Genomic DNA, 27,923 nt, shown 5'->3' on the forward strand with positions numbered 1-27,923 from the left:
CGAACAGGGAGAACATGGGTCATGGCAGCTGGAGCCAAGAGCAGCATTTGTCTTGACAGAGCCCTTCAACTGGGCTTGAAGGGAAAGACATCTAATGTCCCCAGCAGCTCAAGAATGAAAAGGGCAGGCCTCACAAAGGAGGAGTGTTAACTGCAACGCAGCCCCCATGGTTTGGTCCCTTTACAAAGAGAATGGCTTCATTCCTCACCAGTATTTATTGGGAGTCTATTGTGTGCAAGGCAATGTGCCGTGTGCCAGGGAAGATGCAAAGATCAATCTGACAGGACTGCCCTCACAGAGCTGACAGTCTGCTGGGAGCAGCAAAGTCTCCGGAAAAGGTGTTCCAGGTGTAATCAATCAAATTCGCCCCTCCCCCCGCCAACACACACACAATCACACACAAAGAAAAAACTTGTTTACTAGACTTAGTTTCATCTATTTTCTTTTAGTTCAGCGCTTCACGTAAAAAGCATAAATCTGAAAGTTTTAAAATGCATACTTTTACTCGTAAACAAAATTCATTTTCATTAGAAAAAATGCTGACTATTTATTGCAATTAAGAAAATCCTCAAACATAGCTTCAGTATTTTCACGATTTTTTTCTTATGAATCTGTATTTGTGAAATAAACAATTTCCCGAATTGCATCAAAAACATGCAACAACTTTTTGGAACAGATCTCTTCAAACCACTGGCAGGCACATGAAAGGTACACGGGCTCTCCTAAAACCAAGGAAAGCTTCTGAAATAGGATAGATGTTTGTTTACAACCAAAGATCACAGCTTATGGTTTTTTCTCCCCATAAACCCATTTCATGTCAATTCAAAGTATTAGAAAATAACACCTCCATTAACCTATACGTCAAAGATCCAAAGCTTTAGCTCACTAAGCTTTAGACACCATGGTGAAAAGTGTTCACTGTAACCTGAAAGCCCGTCTCTCAGTGCTATTACTAGGCTGGCCAGACCCATCAAAGAACTGTAAAATAATTCCAAGAAAGGAAATCCAAAATATCCACTTTCCTATTACACCCTAAGGAATTTCTTAAGTTTTTCGTTATTTTCTTTTCAGCATCAAGAAACCGGATGTAATCAACGGGGGGAATAAAAAACACTGATACAGGTGCTTGTCCAGGTTACACTGCTAGAGAAAAGGGAGCACTATCTTTTAAAATTAACTCACTTCTAACTGTAATTACATAAGTGTCTTGCAATTATTCTCTTTTCCCAGAATCATCTCTGGGCTCAGACATTTCTATTCATACTTAGGTTTTCTTAAGTATGAAGTCTTGGGTCTTTGTGGAGACTTTATAAGACTACTTTAAAACACTGACACTAAGGTAGATGACACGGTTATCAAACTGAACAAAAGTCCATTTTTTTTTAAAGTAGAATCATGGTAAACGAACAAAGCTGTGCACACCCAAAAGTGAGTTCCTGAGACAGAGGTTTCCTATTCCCATATTGGAGCATTCTAGTCCTGAGCAGTTCCCCTTAGTTAAGAAAGAACAGAACGCTGTTTATCCATTGTGCTGGCTGGGCCTTTCTACTCCTCTTCCTCACCAAATTCCAAAAAAGTGGGTGGGCTTGTCAAATACACTAACTCAGGTAAACGTCAACACTCATCTCCACCTCACGATGGACCCACTCAGCACAGAGGGATGACCGACTACTGAACCAGCACCCAGGTCTGGTCAGGACTGCAGGCTTACTGTGCACACATTCCTTAATGAGAACACACTCAAGTTTTAAGCTTTGACGCCTGAAGATTGAGTTTCCATGTCTTGTATTTGTACAAACTGTATGAAGTTAAATTTTCTGGAGGTAAACTCTAACAGAAATAAAGTCAGATCAATGTGAGTTGTGTGTTAATTAGTCTTTCAATCATCTTCCTGTCTTCACATCACGAAGGTGTTCTTGTGTTCATCTCTCCGCTGAAGAGATACAATACACTTTACAGACTTGCGTGGTGTAAAACAAACCCTATCTAATTAACTAGTCCAATCTGTCATTTTACAGATAAAGAAACTGAGCCCCCAAAAAGTTCAATAAAAAACTTGGGAGCCAAACCCCGTCCAGCATTCATGATCCTATAACTTTGACCTTTCACATGAACACCTGCTCTTACATGCAACGGCTCTTAAAACTAATGGAATTTAGTGGCGATGTATTTCATATAAGGTAAATATAATAATTAGATATTAATTTAAACTACTCTTAGAAAATATTAGCCCTTTATTAACTGCTGACCATGTAACTACAGTGCTTGGTCATGCTTGAAGGGAATGGACTTGTGGTCGCTTCCTTTGAGAAGGATGTTTATTTGCCCATGTAGAAAAAAGTCATGTTAAATATGATCATATATTTAATCACGTACTATTATGTACTTAATCTCTGAATTATTTTTACATATGTTTAGATTCTTATACTTTTATCATAAGTAAAATTAATCGAGATATTGCCTCTATATAAGTTGTTGGCAGCTTGAAAATTAAGTCACTTCCGTACAGGATGGGAAATCTCCTCTAGGAGTATGACAGAAAGGGTGTCCATGGTCACAATAAATGTAACGAAAATTATAAGTAAATTTTGATTAGTCTGTAATCTGAGGTATAGGAGAAAAGACAAGCTTAGAGAATTCAGATCTGCGTTCAAGTTTTAACACCATTCCTTGCTAGCTATGTAACCTTGAAGCAAGTCAACAAACTTCTGGGTGTCAGTTTCTTCATCTGCAAAGAACTAACATTTGCACTACACGTAACCTCATCAGATTATTGAAGATAACACACAGTAAAGTACACCAGAGTGCCTGTAAATGCAAAAGCACACCAAATATTATTACCCCAGTAATTATTAAAATGTGGACCTACAGAAAACTTTACATAATTACCACTCAGTGGCACTAGACATGTTCACTCGAACAAACTTAACTCAGAGGGTAAACCATGCAAATACTTCGACTTTCAATGGCAACGCTAAGAAGTCACACAGATATAATACAATGGGACATTTTTAGAGAAAGCACTGAAAGACACATATTTGGTTGACTTAAGAGACTAAAATGAGTTAGAATGATTTACAGCATATAAAGAGGTATTTAGTCTTTAAGTCTGGAGAAAGTTGCTAGTCACCTGTAAGAAAAATAAGCATTATGGGCATTCCTAAGACAAATGGAATAAAACTCCATCACTTTTGGCTATTTTGTAAACTAGGCTTCTCATAAATAATCATATCAATTTTTCCAGTAATCAGACATACTCTGAGATAGAAGAGAATGTCTACTTCTAAATCACATCCACTGTGAACTTGCATGAATGCAAGGCATAAAACAGAGTTCTCATAACTCCACAGGCACCTGAAAGTTTTAACTACCCTTCATGCTCACTTTATATTCCATAAAGAATAATGGAAATACAGAGAATACTTCAGATTTTAATTTTTACAAATCCTTATTATGTAGTTGTCTTATTCTTTTAACACTCCGCTCCAGTGGCCTTCTTTTTTTGTGTTTTGTTTGTAAAATTAAGTTTAAGTGGCACATTAACCTTTCCCTTCAAATACGCCTTTTGATGTTAGTTCTTATAACCAAAAAAAAAAAAAAAAAAACTATCAACCAAAAACAAAAGAAGATGCAAGGGAAGAGATAAATGAGATACACTTCATTAAGTATAAAAATATGTTGTTTCAAATTCAGAATAATTTAATAACTCTTCGTTATTTCATATGTATCTGGAAATGGGACAGATACATGTCCTGATCCTGTCACAAGAGGTAGAATTCCAGCATTTGGTACAACGTTCCAAGACAGGGTTAAAGTGACATTCCTGTTTCCCCTATAAAAAGATACAATAAACAGATGTCAGCAGAAACACTTGTAGTTCAATAAAAACATTTTAATTCAAGCATTGAGGCATCAAATACTTTATATGCAACCAGCTATTCCTAACTAGAGTCCTAATCTACAAACTTTTCTCAAGTCTTTTGAAAGCCAAGAACAGCGCTGGGAAACACCAGCCTTCTATGTGCAGGTACCCCACAATGACCTAGCCAAACTCACTGTTGCAGTTCTCAGAGTATCAACCGAGAAGCTTGAGTGAGTAAAACACCGAGAATATAAAGAGAGAGATGAGCCAGAAATCAGAAGACAATGCTTGGAGACCTAATTCTATCAGTATCCAGATGGGCAAACCTAACAAATCAAAATCTCTCACAGCTGGAAATTTTTCATCTGCAAAAGCAGAGGTCTGGTTAAAACAGCTCTCCCCTAAAATTGCTTCCCCTGTTTACTCACAGAGCTTAGAGCTAAAAATGACCCAAAAGATCAACCATTCGAATTCCTTCATTTTGTATAAAAGTTAACTGAGGTTCACAGAAGTTAAGGGAACCAAAACTAGAAACCTCAGTACCAACTCCGAGCCCAGTGCGGGCTTCCTCACTACGGTTTCCCTGCTAAGTTCCCCTCACATGGATCACGGAGGGAGCCCTCCAACCATCAACATCCTACCTCCACAGCAGCAGGCCCAGGCCCCCCGGGCACTCCCGAGCAGAGCCCACAGGCCTTGACTAGTGTCACTATTACATTTCACAAACTGCCAAAAAACTGAGCTCTTATCTGACATCCCGGTTTGTGGGGCAGTATTTCTAGCCAATCTTCCACTTCAGATCTGTATAAATACTGTTCTTCTCTCTCAACTTTCCTCTTTTTACCCTCTAATATTTTTCTTTAGAATAGAAACACATCTTTCTCTCCCCTTCACGTTTCATTAAATGAAAAAAATGACAAAGAATTGCTCACTTGAGACCATTTCCATCGTCAAAGAAAAAATATTTTGTTTTCATATCTTTCAGCAGCAGCTTCGGATTATCACCTCTCAGAACAATCTTGTCCCAAAGGACAACTTGGTTGAGAGCCTACATTAAAATGAAAATTAATTAGACAACTCATCAGAAATAGCATCTTTGTCAAATTAAAAGCATTGGTAAGTAAACAGTTTAATTTGTATTAATGAATCCGACTTTAAGGGAATTGAGAAAATCCTAAAGCAGACAAAATGACGCCAAGTGGTTAGAGACAAGCAGCAGCATCACACTTTCCTTGGACAAAAGAAAGATATCTCCCTAAAGAAAATCATTCCTTTTGCTAAGGCAAAGGTATTACTTAGGGCCCTCAGAACTTAGTACAAGGTTTTAGACACGTGCTCTCCAGAGTGAGGTCCTTGGAGAAACAGAAGGGATTAGAATCCCTGGAAGGGAGGAATTCTTTTAAATCACTTTTCGCTGTACAATTTCGAAGACCCTCCAGACCGGTGTGGACCCTGTACGGGGATAGAACTAATCGCTGTTCCATCACACTGTTAATACAGGTCACCACTGGCAGATTATGTCATAAAAGTTCATGTATCTCTGAGGTTTTTAAATTATCACGAGATCACTAAAGAAATGGAGCCTTTTAAAGATTTTTTTCCTTCAAATTAAAAAACATAGGCACATCATTGTTTTATTATGGTAAAACCTACAAGTCAGACAATTCTTTTAAGTCGCTATTTTGACATATCATAAACAAGCTGTCTAGAAAATTAGGGGCATGAAATGAAAAGAAAATACATTTGTGACCCCTACTAAATCCCAAGACATTTGCTCTTAGCAGGCTATCGTCCATTAGCTCGTGAGGCCAGTGCTCAGCAAACTGTGACCACGTTCACTAAAGAGAACTGCGAAGAGTTATTTCTAAATGAGGAGTCAAATCTTCACCTTTAAGCCTCTTTTTAAGATTGAAAAGAAACATCAAGGGCTGGCCCCGTGGCCGAGTGGTTAAGTTCGCGCGCTCCGCTGCAGGCGGCCCAGTGTTTCGTTGGTTCGAGTCCTGGGCGCGGACATGGCACTGCTCATCAGACCACGCTGAGGCAGCGTCCCACATGCCACAACTAGAAGAACCCACAACGAAGAATACACAACTATGTACTGGGGGGCTTTGGGGAGAAAAAGGAAAAAATAAAAATTTAAAAAAAAAAAAAAAAAAAGAAAAGAAACATCAAGACTGAAGACCACAGAATCAAAGCCATGCCAGAGTGAAATCTTTTTATGTATATTCATTCACCAAAGCAAGAACCTATCAAATCCCAAACTGTGTTCACTTACAGCTGGTTCTGACTGACAATGATGACTATAATTTAGGTATACCGTCACCAAGATGTCATAGTTATTTGGGGAATTTGCTGAGGCCTGTAGAATGTGTTTACGGTTGTTACTCATCTTCAGCATGATTTTTTCTATCTGTTCCTTTTAACATTTTGTTGATTCTTAAGGGCAGGGATAAAACTTATTCAACTCAATATTCCTAGTGCCTAATACCTGGCAGAAAACATATGCTCAAATAAATGTACAGTGAATGGAAGTGATAAAATTCCAATTAACTAATCAAACCAATCAACGGATAAATTTGTCATCCCTTGAAAATGAATACAGTTCAAATACAAGACAAGAGCAGACTCACCTCTAACTATAAGACCTCCAGGCTATGCTGATGACAAACACAGGGTGACTCAAGTGAAAACAACAGGAAGCACACTTTAACTCCAGAGTTCACCTTCATATTTTAATTCACTTATCAGAATCATCCACCTTACACTTTTAGGAGATTTCTGTCTTTGCAATATTCTATATAGCTTAACCCTTACTCTAACTGCAACAAAAGCTCTAAATCAGAGTGGATTAATAAATTTCAATTACAAACTAATAGTTTTAATAGGTTTTAACCCAATAGTTTAATAGCTTTTAATTATAAAACTTCTGATAAACCCTTATTTATGATTAAAAAGACTACTTTAAGTACTGAAATTGGTGAATCCCATACAACTCCAAAACAAAGAAAAATATGTCTCAATAGACAGATATTAATTAATTGCAGAAACACAGCTTAATAAGACTATCAAAACAGTTCCCATCATGTATTATAAAAAGAAAAATATAAATATTTAGATGGATTTTAAAATAAGAGATGATTAAAAAATTAGTTATCTTTACAGCTTTTGATTACGTATCTGGGTAAGAACATAGGTCACAAATTTTGTTGACTCAAATATCTTGCTGTCTATCTCTCTAGCCGTAGCCGTGGAGACAGAATATTTTAGCTTAAAGGGTACTACAGCTGAGTGAGCAGCGACACCACCGCCTCCCCATTTCCTGGTATACTCAGCGCAGCAACATCCTTTCTGATCTCATCATTGCAAATGGTCTCCTAAGGTTTTTGATCATGAATTAAAATTTTGAGCACAAATCCCAAAATACGTATCTTTATCTACAAATTATGTACATAATATATATTATCATTAGATAATATCATCCTTAGTAGTGAATATAACTTTGCATTTCAAACAGTCTTCTTGACTAATGCTGAATTTTCTCAGCCAACTTTTTATCAGATCTAGATCTATCTAGGTTCTCTTTTTGTTTTAATCCTTTAATGGGGCTGAGCGGCTCAAAAGAGGAACAGACATATCAACTCTGCCATTTTCCTGCTGCTAACATGTGCTAGGACCATTAGCATTATCTTAACTAGATAATACAATCCACTTCACTGGGTATATTCTGCAAAACTTTGCAAAATGCTGAAAATGACTGATTGAATGTATGCATGTAGCCTGATCAAGCTGTGGCCCTAGAGAACTGCTCCTCTTCCTCTGGAGAATTTGCATGTTGTAGAAGGCACGTGCCCATCTGAATTAAGAACTGACTATGAGTCTTGATGTCAGTCCACATAGCAAGTAGTAGTAAAGTTTAACTTTTATTTTAAATTGAGAAACATATAAATAGACTTCCGGTGTCCAGTATGGCATGTAAGGAGTTTGGAAGTTGCCACACTCCACGCTAACATCAAGTAAAAAGCTGAAGGAACTAAAAACCTGGAAACTCTTCTTAGAACCCTAAGAGAAGAAACAGTAGCTGTTAATTGTTTTCCTTACATACTTATGGATCAGCTTGCATGCACTCCATTCTGAAGACCACAATGCTAAAGAGTGACAGAAACAGACAGGAAAAAAAGACAGGCTATTAAAGGAGATAATGTCTTGGTAGAGCCACTTCTCCACAGGCTTCTGATTTTCATTAAACTACTCCAGTCAGGTATTTTGAATGTACAAAATTTATCCTCTTTCATAAAAAATGAGGTTTTAAATATCTATCAAAACACTTGTATATAAATACTTACATTATTTTTTGTTGAATATTCTGCTGATAGATAAAGAAACAACTGCTTAACATTCCAATCAAATATATTCTCTAGATGTAAACAAATTAAGGAATATACAAATCATGAAGCAGCACACAACTTTTAAAAAGATGTTACTCTTAATTATCCATAACAATACTGATACTGATCAGTGAGATTACAGCATCCTCCCTTGCTCCTCCAAGCATTACTGGCTGATATACTTTGATTAACAGAAAAATAAATACAAAATTTAGTTTTCTGTAACATCAACTACCTAAGTCTAAAAGAAAGAGGACTGTATTTCAAGCACATGATTCCACCCCAGTTCTAAAGTATCACCAATCATCACAACTGAATTTAAGGATATGCAACGTGACCAAGGCGCACATAATTAAACCAAGCATACTAAACTGTACACGTCGCTTTTGGACACATGCCACTCGAGATCAAAATATCTCAATCCACCAAGTGCTTTGGTAAAAATATGCAGCTGAACACTAATTTGGTTTTATCAATTTACCAGAGTGCAAAAAACTCACCAAGATTAATTACAATACTGGTGCCACTGAGAAATTAATGGAGTTAATGTTGTATTGTATTAAGCATTATATGTAAATGTTGTCATTTGATTATACGTGTTTACGTACTGATAGCAACACCTTCGTGACATGCCACTTTTAGATATGCATATCCACTAAGAATCACTATTTGAGAATGGAGACGTCTAGGAAAGCTCTTTCTAAGAACAATTTCAAGTTTTGGTGGCATCATTAAGAAAATCTGACTAAACTATAAATGAAGAGATTAAGAATATAAAATATAGTAGTTGTGATATCAGGAAATATCCTTACAATTCTCCAGATACACAAAGTTCCTGCTTTCACACTAGATCCAAACTCCCTCCTACTAGAGGAGTTTTTTTAACAACTGGCACCTGGGCTAACAACTGTTGCCAATCTTTTTTTTTTTTCCTGCTTTATCTCCCAAAACCCCCCCTGTATATAGTTGTATATCTTAGTTGCAGGTCCTTCTAATTGTGGGATGTGGGACGCCACCTCAACATGGCCTGAAGAGCGGTGTCATGTCCGCGCCCAGGATCCGAACCCTGGGCCAGTGCAGCAGACCGCGAGAACCTAACCACTAGGCCACGGAGCCGGCCCCTAGAGGAGATTTTTTAAAAAACGATGTGAAGATTTAAAAGCAGACACAAAGTTTAGCATAGGAGTTTTCTGGTGGTGTACTCTATTTCCTTAATAAGTGACTCTAGAACTAATTCCTACTCCACTTCTAAACCCAGTAACTTATTTCTAAAAAATCAAGTTAAAAGTAATTCCATCGTAGGAAAGGGGCAGGTAAACTCCCCATGGCCACGATCTGCTTCAACTGTTCAGACAGTTGCTTTACACAAATTCAGACACTTCAATCTCCATAACCAACGTGAATCCTGGGGTCTTTCAAAAGGCAGGTGAAATCAGGCTAGAAGTGGCAGGGAACAATGCTACCAAGATATTAATCTAAGACCCTAAAAGAAGATTAAACTGGCCAAAATGATCAGAGCTGTCAAAAGGTGGAAATTCAAAGAGAAAATATTTAAGTCATCCCCATTTTAAAGTAACTCTTTTAATTGCTAAGATGTCTTATTATAAAAGTACTTATAAAAAGAACTATGACAAAATGCTAATATGGCCTACCAATAATCACTTTGATAATGACCTTCTGAACCTTAACAGATCCAAGTCAGTTTTTTAATATATGTTTCTCTCTGCTATCAAAAAACACAGACATATTCTTTGGGATTGTACGTGAAATATTCCATCTACGTAGGATGAGCACTGGTAACATTCTTCCTTCCTTAACCTAAATGATCTAATTTCATTTTTTCTTTCCTAAATACAGATTCAAAGTCCCTTGAAGCTTTCCATCTATTTAATATTTCTGTGAAGAATTTAAAGTATGTTCACATAATAACTCATGAATCTCTAAGTTTTCTGGAGGGGTGAATGAGGATGTATTAACACTATTTTACTGATAGGTATAGAAATCTGCAAGGTCTGGTTGATTCAGGGGAGAGTCAGCCTCATTGTCCCCCAAATCACTAAACAAGACGAATATTATTATCCAACTACAGACAAAGCAATGAAATATTTTCTTAAAGGATATCAGCAGTTATATCAAACGTAATGAATCCCAGATCACTTCTTTCTCTGGGTCCGGTGAAGTCTTCGACATTTTTTCTAGAAGGAAAGATAAAAGTTTTACCATCCTTCAAACATAACAGCACACAGAATTCACATCATTCCTCAGATAACGTGCAAGGCAGGCTCTAGTTGTGTGCACAGGTCAGAGCGCAATCGCCCAAAGAAACAAGGAAAAATCAGAGAAACATGTGAAGTGTGAAAACAGGATCAACATTCGAATCCAACATAAAAGCAGGTCTTCAGCTACTTTCCTAAACCTCAGAGAATTCCTAACAAAACCCAGGAGGGAGAGAAAAACGCTCAAAGTGTAAATACTTGCTATCGAGAGATCTGGAAGAAGGAGCAGAAGAAAGTTACAGATGACTACAAGGTGGTGTGGAAAACTAAGATAAAATGGTAACTGCTACTGATTGACAGCCTACTACGTGTCAGGTCCACCAGGTGAGGTCCAGGTTTCACAATTATCTCAAATAATCCCCAGAACAGCCTACGAGTTGGGTATTACTTCCATTTTAGACAAAAGGAAATTAACGCCCCAAAATGGTAAGAAACTTGCTCAAGATTAACAGCAGCAGCAGCTAACGGTTGTTTGTTCGGCGTTTACTCTGCGCCAAGCTCTTCGAGACCCTCATGGACTTGACAGCGGCAGCGCTGACTTCCACCCGGGGTCTATTTGAATCTAAAAAATAGTGTCTAACAAACATCAACATGGCCAAAAAAAAGGAGGGGGTTAGCTATTAAATGACAGGATGGTTGGCGATTCTGACAAAGAACGAACCAACACTAAGGTGGAAGAAGGTGACAGGACTTGTTGGAAGATGGGATGGAGGAAAAGATCGGAGAACCAAATTTTAAAAAGGCTACGTCTCAAAGAATAAAGTGCCCGAGAGTAAAAATTATCAAGGAAAAAAAAAAAAAAACAGGCATCAGCCAAAGGACAATGTCATTCCGAAATGCCATTTTTGGCATCTTCGCATATTTATTCGAGCGACTGGCTCTTGAAAAATAAAAACCACGCTGGAGCTGAGAGCTGGGATGTTCGATGCTCTCCCAACAGCTCCTGCCAACTTCAAAGCAGCTGCGAGCATTCACGGCCCCAGGGGAGGAGGGAAGACAAAAACGGGAGAGGGGATGTCAAGCCGGGGGCACGAACTCAGGCTGCGAGCGGCCCCCAGGAGCCGCCGCGGGAAGCACGGAGGCCGGCCCGGAGGCGGCGGCGGCGGCGCGGCTGTGCTGGTGTGTTGCTCCCTCATTGGCCGGCGTGGGCGGAGGGAAGTGAGGAACAGGAAGGAAGCGAGCGGCGACCGAGGACCGCTCCGAATGAACATTTAAGAGCAAGCCCGGGAGTTCGCCGAGGACGCCGGGAGTCCGAGGGGAAGCCGGAGCGGTCCCCCGGAGCGTCCGCCCTCGGGGGCGACGGCCGCTCAGGTGGGGACCCCGGGCGGCGCCGACGCCCCGCCCGCGGCCCCCGCGCCCACCCCGGCCCGGCCCCGGCCGCCCTGCCCCGCGGGCCCGGCTCGGCCGCACTCACAGCATGATCCGCGAGACGTGCAGCCGCACCGGCACGCTCCTGTCTTTGAAGGCGGTGGTGATGAAGCAGCCGAAGGTGAGCGCCGCCATCACGCTCAGCGAGAAGGCGAACAGCGAGTTCGCCCGCGACAGCACCGTGTTCATGGCGCCCGTCTCCCCGAGAGCCCTGCTCCGCACGCACCCCGGGGACCCGCTCCGGCCGCGGACCGGCTCCCTGCGACCCGCGCCTCCTGCGCCGCGCGCGTTCCGGGAGCGCGCCCCGCCGCGGCCCCGCCTCCTTTCCGGTCCTCCGACGTGAGCGAGCGCGCGCGCGCCCGCCTCCGGGGACACGCCCACCGGGCGGGCCGGCCCGCGCGGACAGGGGAGCCGAGCCGCGCGCGGGCCCGCCCCGCCAATCAGCGACGAGCAAGGGAGTGGGCGGGGCTGCTCCACGGAAGACCCGCCCCCCGCCATCCCCGCTTCCCCTCCTTCGACCCCTTGGCTCGCCCGCGTCTCTCTCCGTCCCTGAGTCGGATGTTCTGAAACTGCGGCTTCGTGATTGCTGGTGTTTCATTGATTTAACCTTAACCCCCGCGGCAAGGCAAGGTAGTTTGGGGCGTGTCCTGACGTGTCACGTTTGGAAGCAGCACTTTGCAAAACGCCGAATCCTCCCCTTTGTCAAACCAGTCAAAGTTAGCACTTTAGGTTTCTGTGGAGGGTGTGGGGAGAGGGAGGAAAAGAGGCCGCTCGGGTCCCTAAGAGCAGTCCGCCTTTCCTTTCCTTTCCACGTCCAACTTGAGTCCAGTTCCTATTAATGCTTTGCCTTCCAGGGGCAGCTAAAGCTGTTTTAGACGATAAGGGTTGATGCTACCAGTTCTCAATGTTTGCATTTTAACATGGTATTTCCCATAACTAAAAGGATAACCTCACCGGGTACTTAGGATCAAAGGAGATTGCTGTGGAATTGCTGTACAGCACTATGTATAAGAATTTAAAATCACCGAGCTATTAATATATAATGGCCATAAAGGGCCTCGGGGTTCAGACTGCCAGTCCCTGACTTTAAATATACAGTCTGCCGACACGTTTGTTCCTTTCACCGCTGGGGATTTTTGTAATTATAAAAATGGGATTCAGAGGGTCCAGTAATCCGCTGAAATTAATTTTTTTAAAAACTTTGCATCCGCAAATCAAAAGAGGTCTAGAAGACTTGAGCTGGTATATGATAGATGCGAACCAGAAAATGTTGATCTGACCCTGATGCTGGTTTACATTGTCCATGGTTGAGCCCTTTTTTCTTTGCTTTATTCATTAGCATTCAATTAATTTTCATACAGCAATACATTTAGGATTGTCACTAAGTGCCTACTATGTGCCAGGTACAGTTCTAGCCTTTGAGAGTACGGCGTTAATGAGGCTAAGTTGGAATAGAGCCCAATAATGAAAAATGAATAAACTGAACTAAAGAGAGATCCTGAGTTGCGTTTGAAACCTAAATTTTTATAGTCCAGGCAGCCACAGTTTATTCAACAAAGCATGTTAACTTAAAAAGCAAATTCTCCTATTAGTTTACCCTCAAAATGAGTTTATTTGGGAAAAGCCAAAAGAATTGCAATTGAGGATGTGCATGTTATGGCAAACCACTGGCAAATCCAGAGAACGAAGGAGGTAAGTGAGGAGGGGCTGTCCTGAAGGGAAAGTAACAGTTCAGGACGGCAGCCGGCTTCGCATTGGCCAGGCTGTTGCTGGTTGGGGAGAGAAATCTTCCTTGTAGTAAAGGAATTTTACTTCCTAGGGAAGGTGCTGGCGGTGGTCTCTTCCTGTTCCCTGTAATCAAACATGTATGGCAGGGTGTGAGTGCTCCCCCTACAGGCCTTCCCAGCTCCTTAGTTAAGGTTTCTTTTATTAATTCCCACAAGCAAATATTTATTGAATGCCTACTGTGTTGCAAATGATACAAAGACGTGTGCTAATTACTTTTGACCCTCAGGAAGTTTATAAACTAGTAGAGTCAATAAAATAAAACCAGAAATCTGAAACGTGTAACATGAATACCAAGAAAGTTACAGAATGCTGTGGACGTCAGAAGAGGAAGAAATCACTTCTGTGGTGACATGGGACGAAGCAGTATCTGTAAAATATTTAGCACAGTGCCTAGACAAGAGGTGTTAAGTATTCTTGTTATAGGACGACTTAGAGAAAGGATGCTTGTTTGTTACAGATCTTGATGTCTAGGAAGATTATTCCAAAAGAGACTGAACTACAAATACGGATGTGTCTAAGAGATACCCAGTAGTCTGGTCCAGCTAAATAATGTATGCCGAAAGGATTAGGCAGAAATAAGTCTAGAAAGGTAAATTAAGGGCCTATTGTAGAAAACCAGGCCAAGGAGTTGAGACTTTATATCACAAGAAATTATTAAACAAGAGTAGCATCAGTAAACTGACAGCCATTTGTAAGTTATAGAGAGAGAGTATGTGACTGAGAATGACAACAATGGGATGGAGAAAAGGGAGACTGAGAAGGACATTTCAGAGGCAAAATCTGTATGATTAGGCGACTGCTTAGATAGGGTTGGGGTCTGCACAATATTGAGGAAAGTAGATTGTCAAGCCACAAATGAAATTAATATTATTGTTATGACACCACTGTTTTGAACTTGAATGGGCGTGCCAAAAACACATGTAAGTCCACAATAGGAACAAGATAGGGATGGAGAAGGAAATTCTCTTACTTGGTTATATTTCTCCAATTGTTTCTTTGGATTTTCTAGATATTTAATCATATCATGTTTATTAGAGAACATTTTACACCTTTTTCCTTTCCAGTTCTTATATTTCTAATTGTTTTCTCTAGTCCATTGCAGTGTCTAACATTTCTAACATAATGCTCAATAATCATGGAGATAATTAGCATCCTTTCCTTGTTCCTGACTTTAGCAAGAAGGTTCTTTCGTTTCTCCATCAAGGAAGATGCTGGCTTTGAGATGTGAGTGTCTGTGTGTGTGTATGTGCATACATATATTATATATATATATGTATATCATGTTGACATTAAGGAAATAGCCACTAATTCTTTTTGTGTTCAGAGGTTTCTTTTTGCTTTTTAACATAAATGGTATTGAATTATTTTCAAATGTATTTTCTGTATCTTTGGAGGTGATCATATAATTTTTCTCCCTAACTCTGTGCTATAGACTAAATATTTGTGACCCCTCAAGATTCATATGTTGAAATTCTATCAGCCATTGTGATAGTGTTAAGAGATGGGGCCTTTCACAGGTGATCGGGTCATGAGGGTGGAGCCCTCATGAATGGGATGAGTGCCCTTATAAAAGAGATCTCGGAGAACTCCCTTGCCCCTTCCTTCATATGAGGACACAGTGATAAGACAGTCCATCTGTGAGCCAGGAGGCAGATTCTCACCAGACACTGAATCTACCAGCACCTTGGTCGTAGACTTCTGAGCCTCCAGAACTGTGAGAAATAAATTTCTGTTGTTTCTAAGCCACCCAGTCTATGGTAGTTTATCATAGCAGCCTGAATGAGGTAAGACACTATTAATATGGTGGAATATATGAATGGATTTCCTGATATTGATACATTGTGCATTCTTGGAATACGCTTCATTTTGTCATGGTGGACTAATTTTTTAATATGCTCTTGGGCTTTCTTTGCTAATTATTCTTTTAAGTCATTGTCATAAATATTCATAAGTGAAATTGATCTGTGTTTTCCTTCGTTGGTTATAATATATTTCTCAAATTACAAAATGAATTTGTAAGTTTACCTTGTTTTTTTATACCCTGGGATATTTAAGTAGCATTTGGGTTATCTGATCTTTAAAAATTGGGTAGAAATTCCCATGAGATGCTATTCTCCTATTTTGATAGCTATTAATTGTTAATTCTAATTACGTATATCTGTGCTATCTTCCTTTTTCTTTATTTTAATTAGTATCTTTTCTTTGTTGATTTTTTCAAAAAAACTATTTTTTACATTTCCTAATTAATTCTACTGTTCTTTGTTTTCTTATTCATTAATTTTTGTTTTTAATATTGTCAGTTTTTTCTATTCCACTTTTCCTTGGTTTACTAGCTTTAGGAATTAGATATTTAATTGATATATTTTAATTTTATTGTTATGATAACTACTTTAGCTGTATCCTGAAATTTCTGATATATTGTGTTTAAATTTTGTATTTCTCCTTTGATTAAGGAGTAATTTGTGTGTGTGTTTTAAATTTCCAAGAAGAAGGACCTGTTTTCTTTTGATTGTTTTAAATTAATATCTGATTTTGCTTCATGTAGGCAGAGAATGCTGTTTTTATTATTTCTATTCCTTGGATTATTAAGATCTTCTTTGTGGCCTGAAGTATCATTTTTGTGAATATCCCATGTGCATTTGAAAAGGTGATGTATATTCTATTAATGGTTTACAGATTTTGATACATACCTATGAGGTCTTCCTTGTTGATTATGTCGTGTCTGTGATATACTTGTGAATTCTTTTTCTTGATTTTCTTGTATTGAGAGCAGTGTGTTAAAGTCTCCAAATGGTTTTTTTGGTTTGTTTTGTTTTTGTCTGTTTTCCTCTCATCTTTATGGTTTCTGCTTTATAAAATTTGCTCTGTAACTGTTATATGTTGTGGATGATAATCTTTAGTATTATAAAGTATTCTTCTTTTACTCTTTTTTTTTTTTTTTTAAAGATTTTATTTTTTCCTTTTTCTCCCCAAAGCCCCCCGGTACATAGTTGTGTATTCTTCGTTGTGGGTTCTTCTAGTTGTGGCACGTGGGACGCTGCCTCAGCGTGGTTTGATGAGCAGTGCCATGTCCGCGCCCAGGATTCGAACTAACGAAACACTGGGCCGCCTGTAGCGGAGCGCGCGAACTTAACCACTCGGCCACGGGGCCAGCCCCTCTTCTTTTACTCTTAATGCTTTTTGATCCAAGCATTTTTGTTTTTTTAGCTTGTTGAAGGTACCAAGATTACACAGAGGGAAGTTGAGGCTGTTATTTATCGAAAATAATACTGTAGACCTCAAATTAAAGTTTTGTGCTTTTTCACTAAACATCTTCTGCTTTTTTATAATTTCTACTCAGAAGCTAATGGCAGTAGCAAGAAGAGCTATTGGAGCGCTTTGTCAGCGCTTGAATAAGTAGAGAATGGTCAATTGGGGAAAACATTCTTAGTTATATTTCTGAAGAGTAGGAGACTTCTGGGATAAAGGTCAAGTTTCCTTCTTATCTGCAAATAATTATTCTTCTGTAGCACTCAGTTAAGAAGAGAGAAGAGGAGTAAATTATTTTATGAGGAAATACTTTAAAGACAGCTGTGTGCACATAGATAGCTAAGCTGTGGATAAAGGAGGTAAGCCTAAAGAGATAAGCATTGCAATCAAATATGTTGTTGTTAGGGATATCTAAAGTGTCCGTGAAACACCAAACTACCTAAGCAAGTTGCTGCAAAGGAGGATGTTATAGATCTGACACATTGAGGACTCCAATTTAAAATGTTTTTCAGAAAGAGACTATAAATTATACTGTCCATCATGGAGGGTTGTACATTTTTTCTCTCTCTTTCAATGTCCAGGATAGAATCTTGCATATTAACAGATCCTAAAAAATTGTAATGGAATTGAGATACCCTGAATCCATAGACTATAATATTTTTGAAGAAATTTCCATGGGAAAAAAATGCATTTCAGACAGAAGTAACAACTATTTAAAGCATAAATTGGTAAAATGGTATATAGCGCAAAGCTAAATTGGATATGTAGGCAAGAACAAACCGTAGAAGGCTTGAATGCCGGGCTCATAAGTTTGAACTTCATCCAGGAGACATTAGGAACCTTTGAGAATTTTAGATCAGTTGATTATAAAGATCATGTGAGCCATATGTTGATAAGTAATTTCTTAGGGTGAAATAAGTAAATTCTTAGGATGAAACTGCCAACTGGTAGACCAGGTGGAAGATTACTATAGTAGTTGAGATGTGAGATGATGAATGTGTGAATCGAGGTCATGGCAGTGCAAATGAGGTGAAGGAGTAGCTACATCTATGGATGTCCCCTAATTTCATCTATAGCCTCTAGATGCTTTTCATCTATAGCATCTATAGAACTCTAGTAAAGAGTTCTTTAGCAGAACTCTTAGAATTAGCCATATAAAGTCATTCAGCTTGAGTTCCAGTCCTGGCTCTAGCCGACTGGCATTTCATGGATGGAATTTCATGGATTACTGTTCCATGGATGAAGGCAGAAGTTATGAGACTCCTGGGTCAGAGACAAAGGACTTTCTTACTCATGGCAAAGCATGCACTATTATACTTCTGTGGACCCTTGTATTGGAAGGAAGTAAAAAGTACCTTTCAGGTAATGTGACTATACTACTAAAACTGAAATTCCTGAAGCACAAGTTCTGCTTCTGAGGTTTAATCCCGTGTCATATTGCAAGAATCAGTTATAAGTGTATGATATTCCAGGGGTGAGTGGAGAAGCAAAGGACTAGTGAGCTGGCATAAGATCTGTCAACAGAGGCTGAGAAAGTGATCTTACTGTGTGCCCTGATTTTACCACATAAGGCAGGCAAGACCCTGTTCCCCAACAGTGTTCTGAGGACAGTTGTGATTGAGGCAACAATCAGCATGTGAGATCTGTGTTATACATGAACTCTTCAGTTGTCTTTCTGCATTTGTGTTGCTCATTTATATAAGACATATTTCACTATAAATTATCATATTTAGCCGTTGATAATTTTTGTGAAAACTTTCCTGGCAAAAACCCCACGTGATTCCTGATGCCAAGAGATTCTTGACACAAAGATCCCTAGACGAAATCAGTGAATAGATCATGTCTTCCTTCGTTTCTCACAAAAAGATAAAGAAAAGGCAAAACTTTAGTCAATCTACAAACTACGTTCCTTCACTTTCTATCTTCATTGAGCCTTTGATATAGATGTGGATGCAGAGAGGGGTGTACATGACACTTACACTTCCCTTTGGTTCGACAACTTAGAGTGAACTTGTAATTCTTCTTCCAAGCCTAGAATCAATGTTTTTAATGTAAGAATTTTTTCTTGTGTGTGTAACGTCTTTTTAAAGTTATTGAAAGGTTTGGGGAGAGAATTGCTGGAATAAAACATGTAGATGATAGAGATCTGGAATATAGCTGTACCAATTACCTTGATTCCTACAGAAATAATTCTTGGTAAATCTTTTCTCTAAAGTTGAGTTTTCTAGCAACTTAACCTTAACATGTTACATGCACTCATTGGGCTTGATTTTCTGATTATAAGGGAATAATTTAGTATTGGGGAACTTATAATAGAGGCAGTACTCAGGCGTTAGGCAAGTAATGGTAATTAAGAATGTGTGTCCATGCCAGCTATAGGACGTCAGTGGATATTCAAGGCAAGACTACGAGAGTACTAAGTTGGATAATCAAGCTGAATTTAGAGGCAGAGACCATGGCAGACTCTCAATCCTATCTAAGCTGGGGGCAAGAATGAGAAGGGAATATTGCAACTTGGGGGCACACATGGCTACTCAGAAGTCACTAAGGAGGCTCAAGGAGCAAAGCTGTCATAGGTGGGCTCCCAGATCCCAACTAGGGATCTTTGGCTAACTATGCTGAACTCCAGAGCATGGGGGTCTGATGCTGTTGATAATCTTGCTTACTGCCGTCAGGATTGACTAAACAGCTACAGACTGAACCCATAGCTCATAGGGAAGAGGAGGGGTCATATATCACAGCCATAATGAGCTGAGAAACAGAGGACAGAGGGAGAAGATATGGGGAGTGAGAGTGGCTGACATTAAATGCCTATTTTTATTTCTGTTTTAAAACAAAATATCGATAATTATATGAAGTGAGTGAATCAAATATTGAAACTTTTTTTAATAGGGTAATTACAAATCTAAAAGTTACTCTCATACAAATAAAAAAAGTCAGTTGTTTTTAACTCTCAATTATTCTATGGACTTTACCAAATTCTTAAAATTTCTTTTCAATCTATTTGTATGTATAATATTTAAGTTACTCTATAATCATATGATGAGTACTAAGTGCAAATGACTATTTTTAAAAATTTCAAAATCAAATAATTTCCAATTATTGAACCATTCCAACTATTCATTTTGTAAACAAAGAGCAGCCTGTAGTATAGATCTTTTCCCACTGAATAAATGCACATTGCTGCTTGCTTTATATAAAGTATCCATCATAACACCTAGAGTAGTGAAGGGACTCAGTAAATGACAGCTGGTAGTATCGTTGTTGCTAAAAGTCAAACAGTTTTATCTAAAAAAATATTTTGAAAGTAAAGACTTATACATGCTATCAATGTCATGCTTACACTTTTTTCCCCAAACTTTTATGTAGTAATCACATTTAGATAGAGCATTGAGATAAATATTAATTAAAATTTAATGCCATAGGTAATAGGAAGAAACACCAAGTGTATGAACCAGAAAGAAGACTTTAAAAGTACATTTCAGAGTGGAATGTAAAAGACTTTAGAGGTTACCTGTAGATATGAACATATTAAGTTAATTATTTAAATTATTTTATATTACCTGACGTAAAAGAATGGCAGAAAGGTTTGGGAGGTGGGGAAAAGAGTAGGAAAAAAGAAAACTTATCCAGAAACATGCCTAGGAGGAAAGCCATGTGTCTGAAGGCTACATGTGCATAGGATGGCCTCTGCAGATCAGAAGTCAAGGTCTTGGCTGTTTGGGAAGACCTTGCTTCAACACTAATGTGACAGAAGAGGCTGTTCGAACTCGTCTGGTCCTGTTTCTGCACTCAGCACTCCTGGGATGCCCGAATGAAAGCCACAGCACAACCACAGAAGCTGCAGCTGTGACTGTCATCTTTGCTCTCAGCTCTGCCATCACTCCTTTTCAGACCAAGCTCTAGATAGAAGTGGTCCCATATTCAAATTTGAGGTCACACCAAAGCTACAAAACAGATGTCAGACATGGCTGAAATAATAAATAGTATATGACAAAAACCTGAAGAATAAAGGAGAGGGTGATTCCCCAAGCTGTCCTCCGCCATTGCTTCCCGTGACCGTGGCTCTGCCTCTGCGAGAAGCGATCTCTTTGAATGAGTGAGGCTTATTGTCAACATCATTTTTATGATAGCTACCATTTACTTACAAGCCTCCTGTGTGCCAAGCATCCTGTTAGTCGTCTTATTCCATTTACTAGGTGTACAGTAGTGAACAAAACAGATCTAGTCTCGATGCTCATGGCCCATAGCCTAGTGCAGAGATAGACTTCAAACAGGTAACAAATCGATGATTCAAAATCGTAATAAGTGCTGTGAAGGAGAAGAGATTGCTGAGGGCGATTATAACATTGTGTGCTTCGGGAGGCCTGTAAGGAATTCTATTAAGATATTTTCAGCTACAGGAAAAAGAGACTGAACCAAAGTGGCTTAAACGATAAGGGCATCTTTTCTCCCAGAAAGTAGGTCGTGTAGAGGTAAAGCAGGCTTCTTGGTGGGTGGATTCAGTGGCTCAGTCTTGTCAGCAGGAGCTCGGGTTCTGTCTGCTCTGCTGTCCACAGTATCAGTTTCCTTTTAAGACTGGGTCTTTTTATGCTTATAAGTTGTCTGAAACAAAATGGAAATTTATTTCCCTCTCCCTTAAAGATGGCTGTGACTAGCATTACTTGCTTTCTTATTCATATCCAGCGTGAGAGGAAAGAGAAACAAGCTTATAGACTAAGTCTTTCCCTTTAGTCTAATTGAGCCAGCTTGGCAGAAACGCTGCTAGTTGTCCACCAACATCCATTGTCTTCAATTTTTAGCAGAACATGGAGCCACCTGGAATAAAGATTACATTTCTCAGATTTCCTTATAACTAGGTATGGCCTTAGCAATGGAATATAAATGGAAGGAATTTGTGTAATTTCTGAGATGTATCCTTACGGGGGGAGAATGCCTTTCCTCGTCCCTCTTCCCTTCCTGCTACTTGAATGGGAATAGGATGGCTGAACATCTGCAGCCACATATTGAAGATAACAAAGCAATATAGATCCTGAGTGCCTGACACCTGTGGCACCATACCAGCCCTTGATGACATCCCTCCTCACTTCTTTCAAATGAGGAGAAACAAATTTTTATTTTGTTCAGAGCACCAACTGAGAGTGTTCTCTGCCATCTGCAGAGATATACTCTCTTTAAGTCATTGTCCAGAGAAAGGAATGCCATATGCTGGCTGACTTATTCCAATCAGCATTCCTCCCTGGATTGAGGATGTGGTTAGAGTTCCCAAGTTGCAGAGGTTACATGAGGGAAGGCTGGCCAATTAGGTGCAATTAGGAAGGAGGAAGCAGGGAAAAGTTGCTGAGTAACTGACCAACAGTGACCACTACGGGAGATTATTAGTTAACCAGGCAGAGAGAAAAGGGCTGAACAAGACAGAATAAAAGTATGTATTGAGTCTCTGAACAGGAATGAACTTGAATGTGGGTGTGTTCGAAGAACTGAAAGAAAGTATGAGAAATGAAGGAGGAAAATGATGTAAGACAGGGGTCAGATTATGTCAGACCTTATTGCAAAGCTCTACCCGTGTTTACCCAGAATGGTCCTGGTTTAACTATGTTGTGCTGGGAAAATTGTATTTCCTATCACTTTCAAAAATGCCCTGGTTTGGATCATAAACTCTCAACATGTTAAGGAGTTTGGACTTTATTCTAAATACAATGGGATGCAGTCTTTCTCCTCATTTACTCTTAGTGCAGACATCAGGCTTTTCTTGTTGTCTCACACTTTATCTTCTAGCTCTCCCTTGTTTATTTTCCTAGGCCAAGCTAGAAAATTCTTCCTGAATTGGTTCCCAAGGTCATCCAGCCTCAAAGAACAGATAAAAGCCCATTTCCATTCTTCTGAGCCATCTGACATTCCCTCCAAGGTTGCTTCTGTCTGCACTTCTAATCCAGCAACACGATCATTGTATAAACAATCTTGCCTGTTGTTATAAACCATATCTTTGTTTTAAATATTCTTGCTTATGGCACTTCTTTTCAAATCTTTTCTAGCTTATTTTGACTGATCTTGTAGCCATCCAGTCTGCCGAAAATTATTCTGCTGTCTGCTTTTTGACCTTGCATAGAATATTGTACCTTTCCTAGCCCTGTTTCCTTATTTGTAAAGTCGAGCTATTAACAACTGTTACCTCGTAGGGGCTGTATTAGTCCACTAGGGCCGCCATAACAAAACATGACAGACTGGGGGACTTAAACAACAGAAATTTCTTTTCTCAGCATTCTGAAGGCTTTAAGTCCTAGATCAACATGCATTCAGGGTTGGTTTCTGGGGAGACCTCTCTTCCTGACTTGTAGATGGTGCCTACTTGCTGTGTCCTCACATGGCCTTTTCCATGTATGCACACAGAAAGATGGAGAGAGAGAGAGAGAGAGCTCTCATGTCTCTTCCTCTTCTTATAAGGACCCCAGTCCTATGGGATTAAGGCCCCACCCCTATGACCTCACTTAACCTTACTACCTCTCTATAGGTCATATCTCCAAATAACAGTCACATTGGGGGTTAGGGCTTCCACATGAATTTTGGGAGAGAGGTAATTCAGTCCATTATAGGAGTATTATGAGTAACAAATGAGATACTGCCTGGAAAGCACTTGGAATAGAGTTTTATATTTTACATTTTGATATATTTTAGGATATATTGAAATAAAGATAGATATTTCTATGTATTCTAAATTTATATTGTAGTGCTCAATAAACCTTGTCTGCTACTATTATGGTTATTATTTTTTTCCCTAAGGCTTAACTTTTTCATTTCATCCCTGCCCTCCTCTTCAACTCAATCTGTATATCCAGGCTCTCAATCCTTGGGACAGTCATGTACCAAATGGACTTTAATGAGTCAGTCTTCATCCAAATCAATGATTATCAGGTGTAAAATTTGAAATTGCAGTTTACGCTGTCTACAAGAACACAAAAACTTGGAATATGAGTTAGGTGCTTTATTGTGACTGGGTAAAGTGGGGCAGTATTACATACAAGATTAATTGGGAAGAAAACAATATCTTTGACACAAGTCATACTAAGTATTATTTGAAAGAATCCAACATAGTGATAACACTCATGATTATTGTCATGATCTGTTGATTCAAAAAAGGAAAAGGGCTTAACTCCTAGTGACTTTGCTATAGCTGACACAATTATGATATGCGCAATCTTGCTATTTTGTTATCACCTATATTCCTCTTATTCATCGTCTCTAGGTTTAATATAGTAACTCCGCTTGTAATGTAGCCAAATGCTATTTTAATTCTCCATCAGGTACATTATAGATCCGCTCCAAATGCTCGACCAGGTATTCTTAGGCCCCCCGATGTAAAGTATCAGAGCCAAGATGTTCTGGAACAATGGTTCCCAAATATTGCTTCATGAGTTGGCTGCAAAAGAATCATCTGAGATATTTGTTTAAATATCACTTTCTGGGCCCTACTGAATCAAATCTCTGAGGATGATGTCCTACTGACTTCTTAAAATTAGACTTGTTTCAACGATCCTGGCTTTGAAAGAACTAAAGCTTGTGAAAGCCACTATGTGTAGTTAGTTGACACTCCACCAGATTTAGTCATTAACTGCTTATTTTCTGGAAACCTAAGAATTTCATGGAAAATAATTTGAATCCTGCCTATTATTGTGGTTTGTAGATAGAAAAAGGAAGATGCAGAAGGTGTTGATGAAAGTCATTATATAGCAAGGGAGAACAAGGAAGCTGATAGGCAAGAAGATATCACTTTAAGTGAAGAATTAGTGAGCACAGACACTACCACCGCTCCATCCCACTTTCTGAGGTAGGAGGAAGCTGAATAGATGGAAAGCCTTAATATTAACAAAAAATCACCTCCCCTCTTTCCTACGCCCTGCAATGAGTGACTAATCCGATTGTCAAGTGTGGGGAGAAAAATCTGGACATGCACACCTCCGTTCTTTATTTTTTTTGAGGAAGATTAGCCCTGAGCTAACATCAACCACAAATCTTCCTCTTTTTGCTGAGGAAGATTGGCTCTGAGCTACCATCTATGCCCATCTTCCCTATTTTATATGTGGGATGTCTGCACAGCATTGCCTGATAAGCAGTGTGTTGGTCCAGGCCCAAGATCCAAACTGGCAAACCCTGGGCTGCTGAAGCAGAGAACATGAACGTAACCAGTACGCCATGGGGCTGGCCCCTCACCTCTGTTCTATGTTCTGTCTCTTAGGAGCTAGTTTCTTACCAAGAGGAGGCACTCTCTGCTGTTCCTCCAGGAGCAAGCTCTTCCCTATCTCACAGAGCAGTCTGATTCAGTCCAGAGCTGCCAGCAACTGGGTAGATTCTTATAGTAAATGTTATATAGTAAATGTTATTCTTATAGTAAATGTAAGAGTCAAATGGATGGTATCCTTCAACCCAGCCTCTACTGGCAATAAAGGCTATATTTTGACTCCTGTCTTCTGTACTATTTGTCTTCGTCATTGGGAAGGGATAAAAGGTGTTATTTGTTGTCTTCCCTCAGGACTTCATCATTTTGTCACATTGGCCAGCATCACTGAGAAATAAGTTATAAGGAACAAAACCCAACATGGAGTCATCAAAACTTGGGCTTGAGACTACGACTTTCATGTGTGGACAGGGCATGTTGGCCTGTCATCAGGGCCAGGGCCACGATCCTTTTAGGGGTCCCAGAAAATGTTTTCGTTTCTTTAAAAATCTGAAGAAAAGAAATAGATATAATCCAACTTGGATTTGTCTTTATATCAATGCAGTTGTAAAGTATAATTTTTGATATTTTATAATAATTCTTTTTTATTTGATAGAAGGGCTCCCTGAAGACAAAGTGCCTAGGGCCCACAGAAAGCAGAATGCAGCCCCCCGATGGTCTCTAGAAGCTTTTATTAGACTGGTCAGCCATTTACAGTGATGCAGTCAGCTTTTAGCTGCTCTGACCTAAGTTCAGTCGGCTGTGTGGATGTTGACCCTGGTGGGTGCGTGTAGCTTAGGGCCTCTCTGTTCTCTTCACAGGTGAATGGCTGCTCCTAATGAAGGTAGAATTACAAGTGTGCAAGGCTCCGAGAAAACAGCCCTTGGAGAGCATCCTTCTGAAGCAAAGGCAGAAAGACGTCTGCAAAGGTGCAGTCTCGAGGTAGAGGCTGCCACAGCTTGCCCTAGAGGTACACTTGACGCACATCTGCAGAGTGTGGGGCCTCAGCGGATGCTGCTGTGACAAGAGCTGGAAGGAGGACTCCTCACAGAGAAATAGGTCTTTCTGTATACAGACCTTTTAGATATTAGAAGGCAGAATGTATCCGCTGCTTTTAGAATGCGGGACAGCTGATTGTTTTGCTCCCACAAAACACTAGTAAGGTTTTAGAATTAAAATCAGGATTCCTCAAATTCGACATTTAGGTGTAAGCTGGACTACAGAACAATAATATTGAATTCATGTGGCTTATCTATGGGATCAAATATAAAAATGCCCAGAGAATCAATAGACAAACTTGAAAGTGACAGAGTGGGCATGAAGACTAGAACCAAGCTGCTGATCAAGCCTGCACTACCTGGACTGAGGAAATGTGCCCGGGGTTTTAGAATTCAGAGTGGAGGAGAGAGAGTATCAGGAGAAATTTATACAGGCCACTCAGGGAACAGGCGTTCAAAATCCCCAAAGTAGCTTCCAGTTCGGGAATTTATTGAGAGTGATTTTCAAGTTGCAACAAATGTGGAAAACCTGATGAACGCTTTCTCTCAGATACAAGTTTCTTAAACCTAAGCAATTCTACAAGAAGAGACAGTGGCAGCAGCCTCGGAGGCACAAGACTAAAAATGTCGCCTTACAAGATCCCGTGGAGGCCCTATTCCCTTAGAGAGCTCTCACACAAAGCTCAGATTGCCGAAAATGTGAGGGTCAAAAGGGAAATGGAAATTCAGATTTTTTACTGGACGGGAAGAAAAGTACCCTAAACAAGACCTGATCACTGGGACTGTCTCCACTGCAAATTTAATATCTTTTCAAAAAGACTTCAGTGTCACAAGTGTCACTCTCTGAGAGAGGAAATAGTAAGTATGGGTGGGCTCTTCCTTCCAGATATAGTAAATTCATCGTACCAAATTAAGCTCTCGCTGAGATATTTCTTCCGTGTAAGTTCACAGTTATGGATACTGTACAACTGGCATCTTTTGATAGGCCATCTGGTGAAGACAGAACCCAGATTTTTTTTTTCACCTACTCTCCTATGCTCAGATACTACAGAGTTTCTGCCATGGCTTTTGGCAATATTAGTTCTGGGTTCTAGGAATGTAATTTTTCCTGGGATAATTTCCAGGAGCAGGGAATTGCTTTGTGTCCTTCGTTTGTTGGGTGTGGGGCTAGGGCTGTTGATAATCTTAGAAGTCCTACTATCTCCCTGAGCCTTCTAATAAGTGAGGAACAGCAGAGCCCTGGCATTGAGCTAACAGGGCTTCTGATGCCCTGAAGGTGTTACAGTCACTCGAGGGAGAATCTAGGCTGGAGCTGTTGCAGGAACTCCAACGCTCCCTAGTTCCTGAAAACAACTCTGACTGCGGCTGAGCAGAATAAGAAAATAATAAATTCATGCTTGGATCTTAATTTAGCTGAAGATTCTTTTGACTTTGAACTGGTAACTCACAAGAGCAAATCACTTTGATTTTGTACTTCTATCTCTTTACACGTGAACATGCTAACAGATTTATTCCCTTTTTAAACTTGTGAAGTTCAACAACATATTGAAAAATGCACAAAACAAATGTATACCTTAAGAAATTATTATGAAGAGGTAACGTAGGTTCAAGAAAGGGCATTGCCCCCAGCATGTGCACACCTCCCTTGTCATACCTCCTGCCCCCCAAAAATACATAGTAATTTGGTAAATGCTGCCTAGCTGTTCTTCACTATACTTTTGCCACCTAAGTATGCATCCCTAAAAACAGTGGTTCAATTTTGCCTTTATGTGATCTTCATACAAA

General features: G+C 39.7%; 2 protein-coding genes across 9 annotated transcripts in view; one reads left to right on the forward strand and one right to left on the reverse strand.

Annotated features, from left to right (window-relative positions):
* Positions 1-425: 425 nt before the first annotated feature.
* On the reverse strand, positions 426-12,477 carry SPCS3 (signal peptidase complex subunit 3). The gene is made up of 5 exons (XM_044760651.2): positions 11,938-12,477; positions 10,369-10,442; positions 8,206-8,282; positions 4,795-4,910; positions 426-3,832 (listed from the first exon to the last, which is right to left on the reverse strand). The coding sequence occupies exons 1-5, from the start codon at positions 12,387-12,389 to the stop codon at positions 3,700-3,702; spliced, it is 852 nt and encodes a 283-aa protein (XP_044616586.2). The 5' UTR covers positions 12,390-12,477; the 3' UTR covers positions 426-3,699.
* Positions 12,406-27,923, forward strand: part of ASB5 (ankyrin repeat and SOCS box containing 5) — an 81,915-nt gene continuing 66,397 nt past the window's right edge. For 3 of the 8 annotated variants that reach the window (XM_070499976.1, XM_070499977.1, XM_044760650.2), the window contains exons 1-2: positions 16,109-16,326; positions 25,962-26,996. The gene's annotated coding sequence lies outside the window, so the exon portion shown is untranslated. Of the gene's footprint in view, positions 12,522-14,854; positions 14,904-16,108; positions 16,327-25,961; positions 26,997-27,923 lie in introns of those variants that run through there. The other 5 variants (XM_070499980.1, XM_070499979.1, XM_070499978.1 and 2 more) reach the window with 5 other exon arrangements.

This window comes from Equus asinus, chromosome 27 (genome assembly GCF_041296235.1).
Source record: "Equus asinus isolate D_3611 breed Donkey chromosome 27, EquAss-T2T_v2, whole genome shotgun sequence".
Lineage (NCBI taxonomy): Eukaryota > Metazoa > Chordata > Mammalia > Perissodactyla > Equidae > Equus > Equus asinus.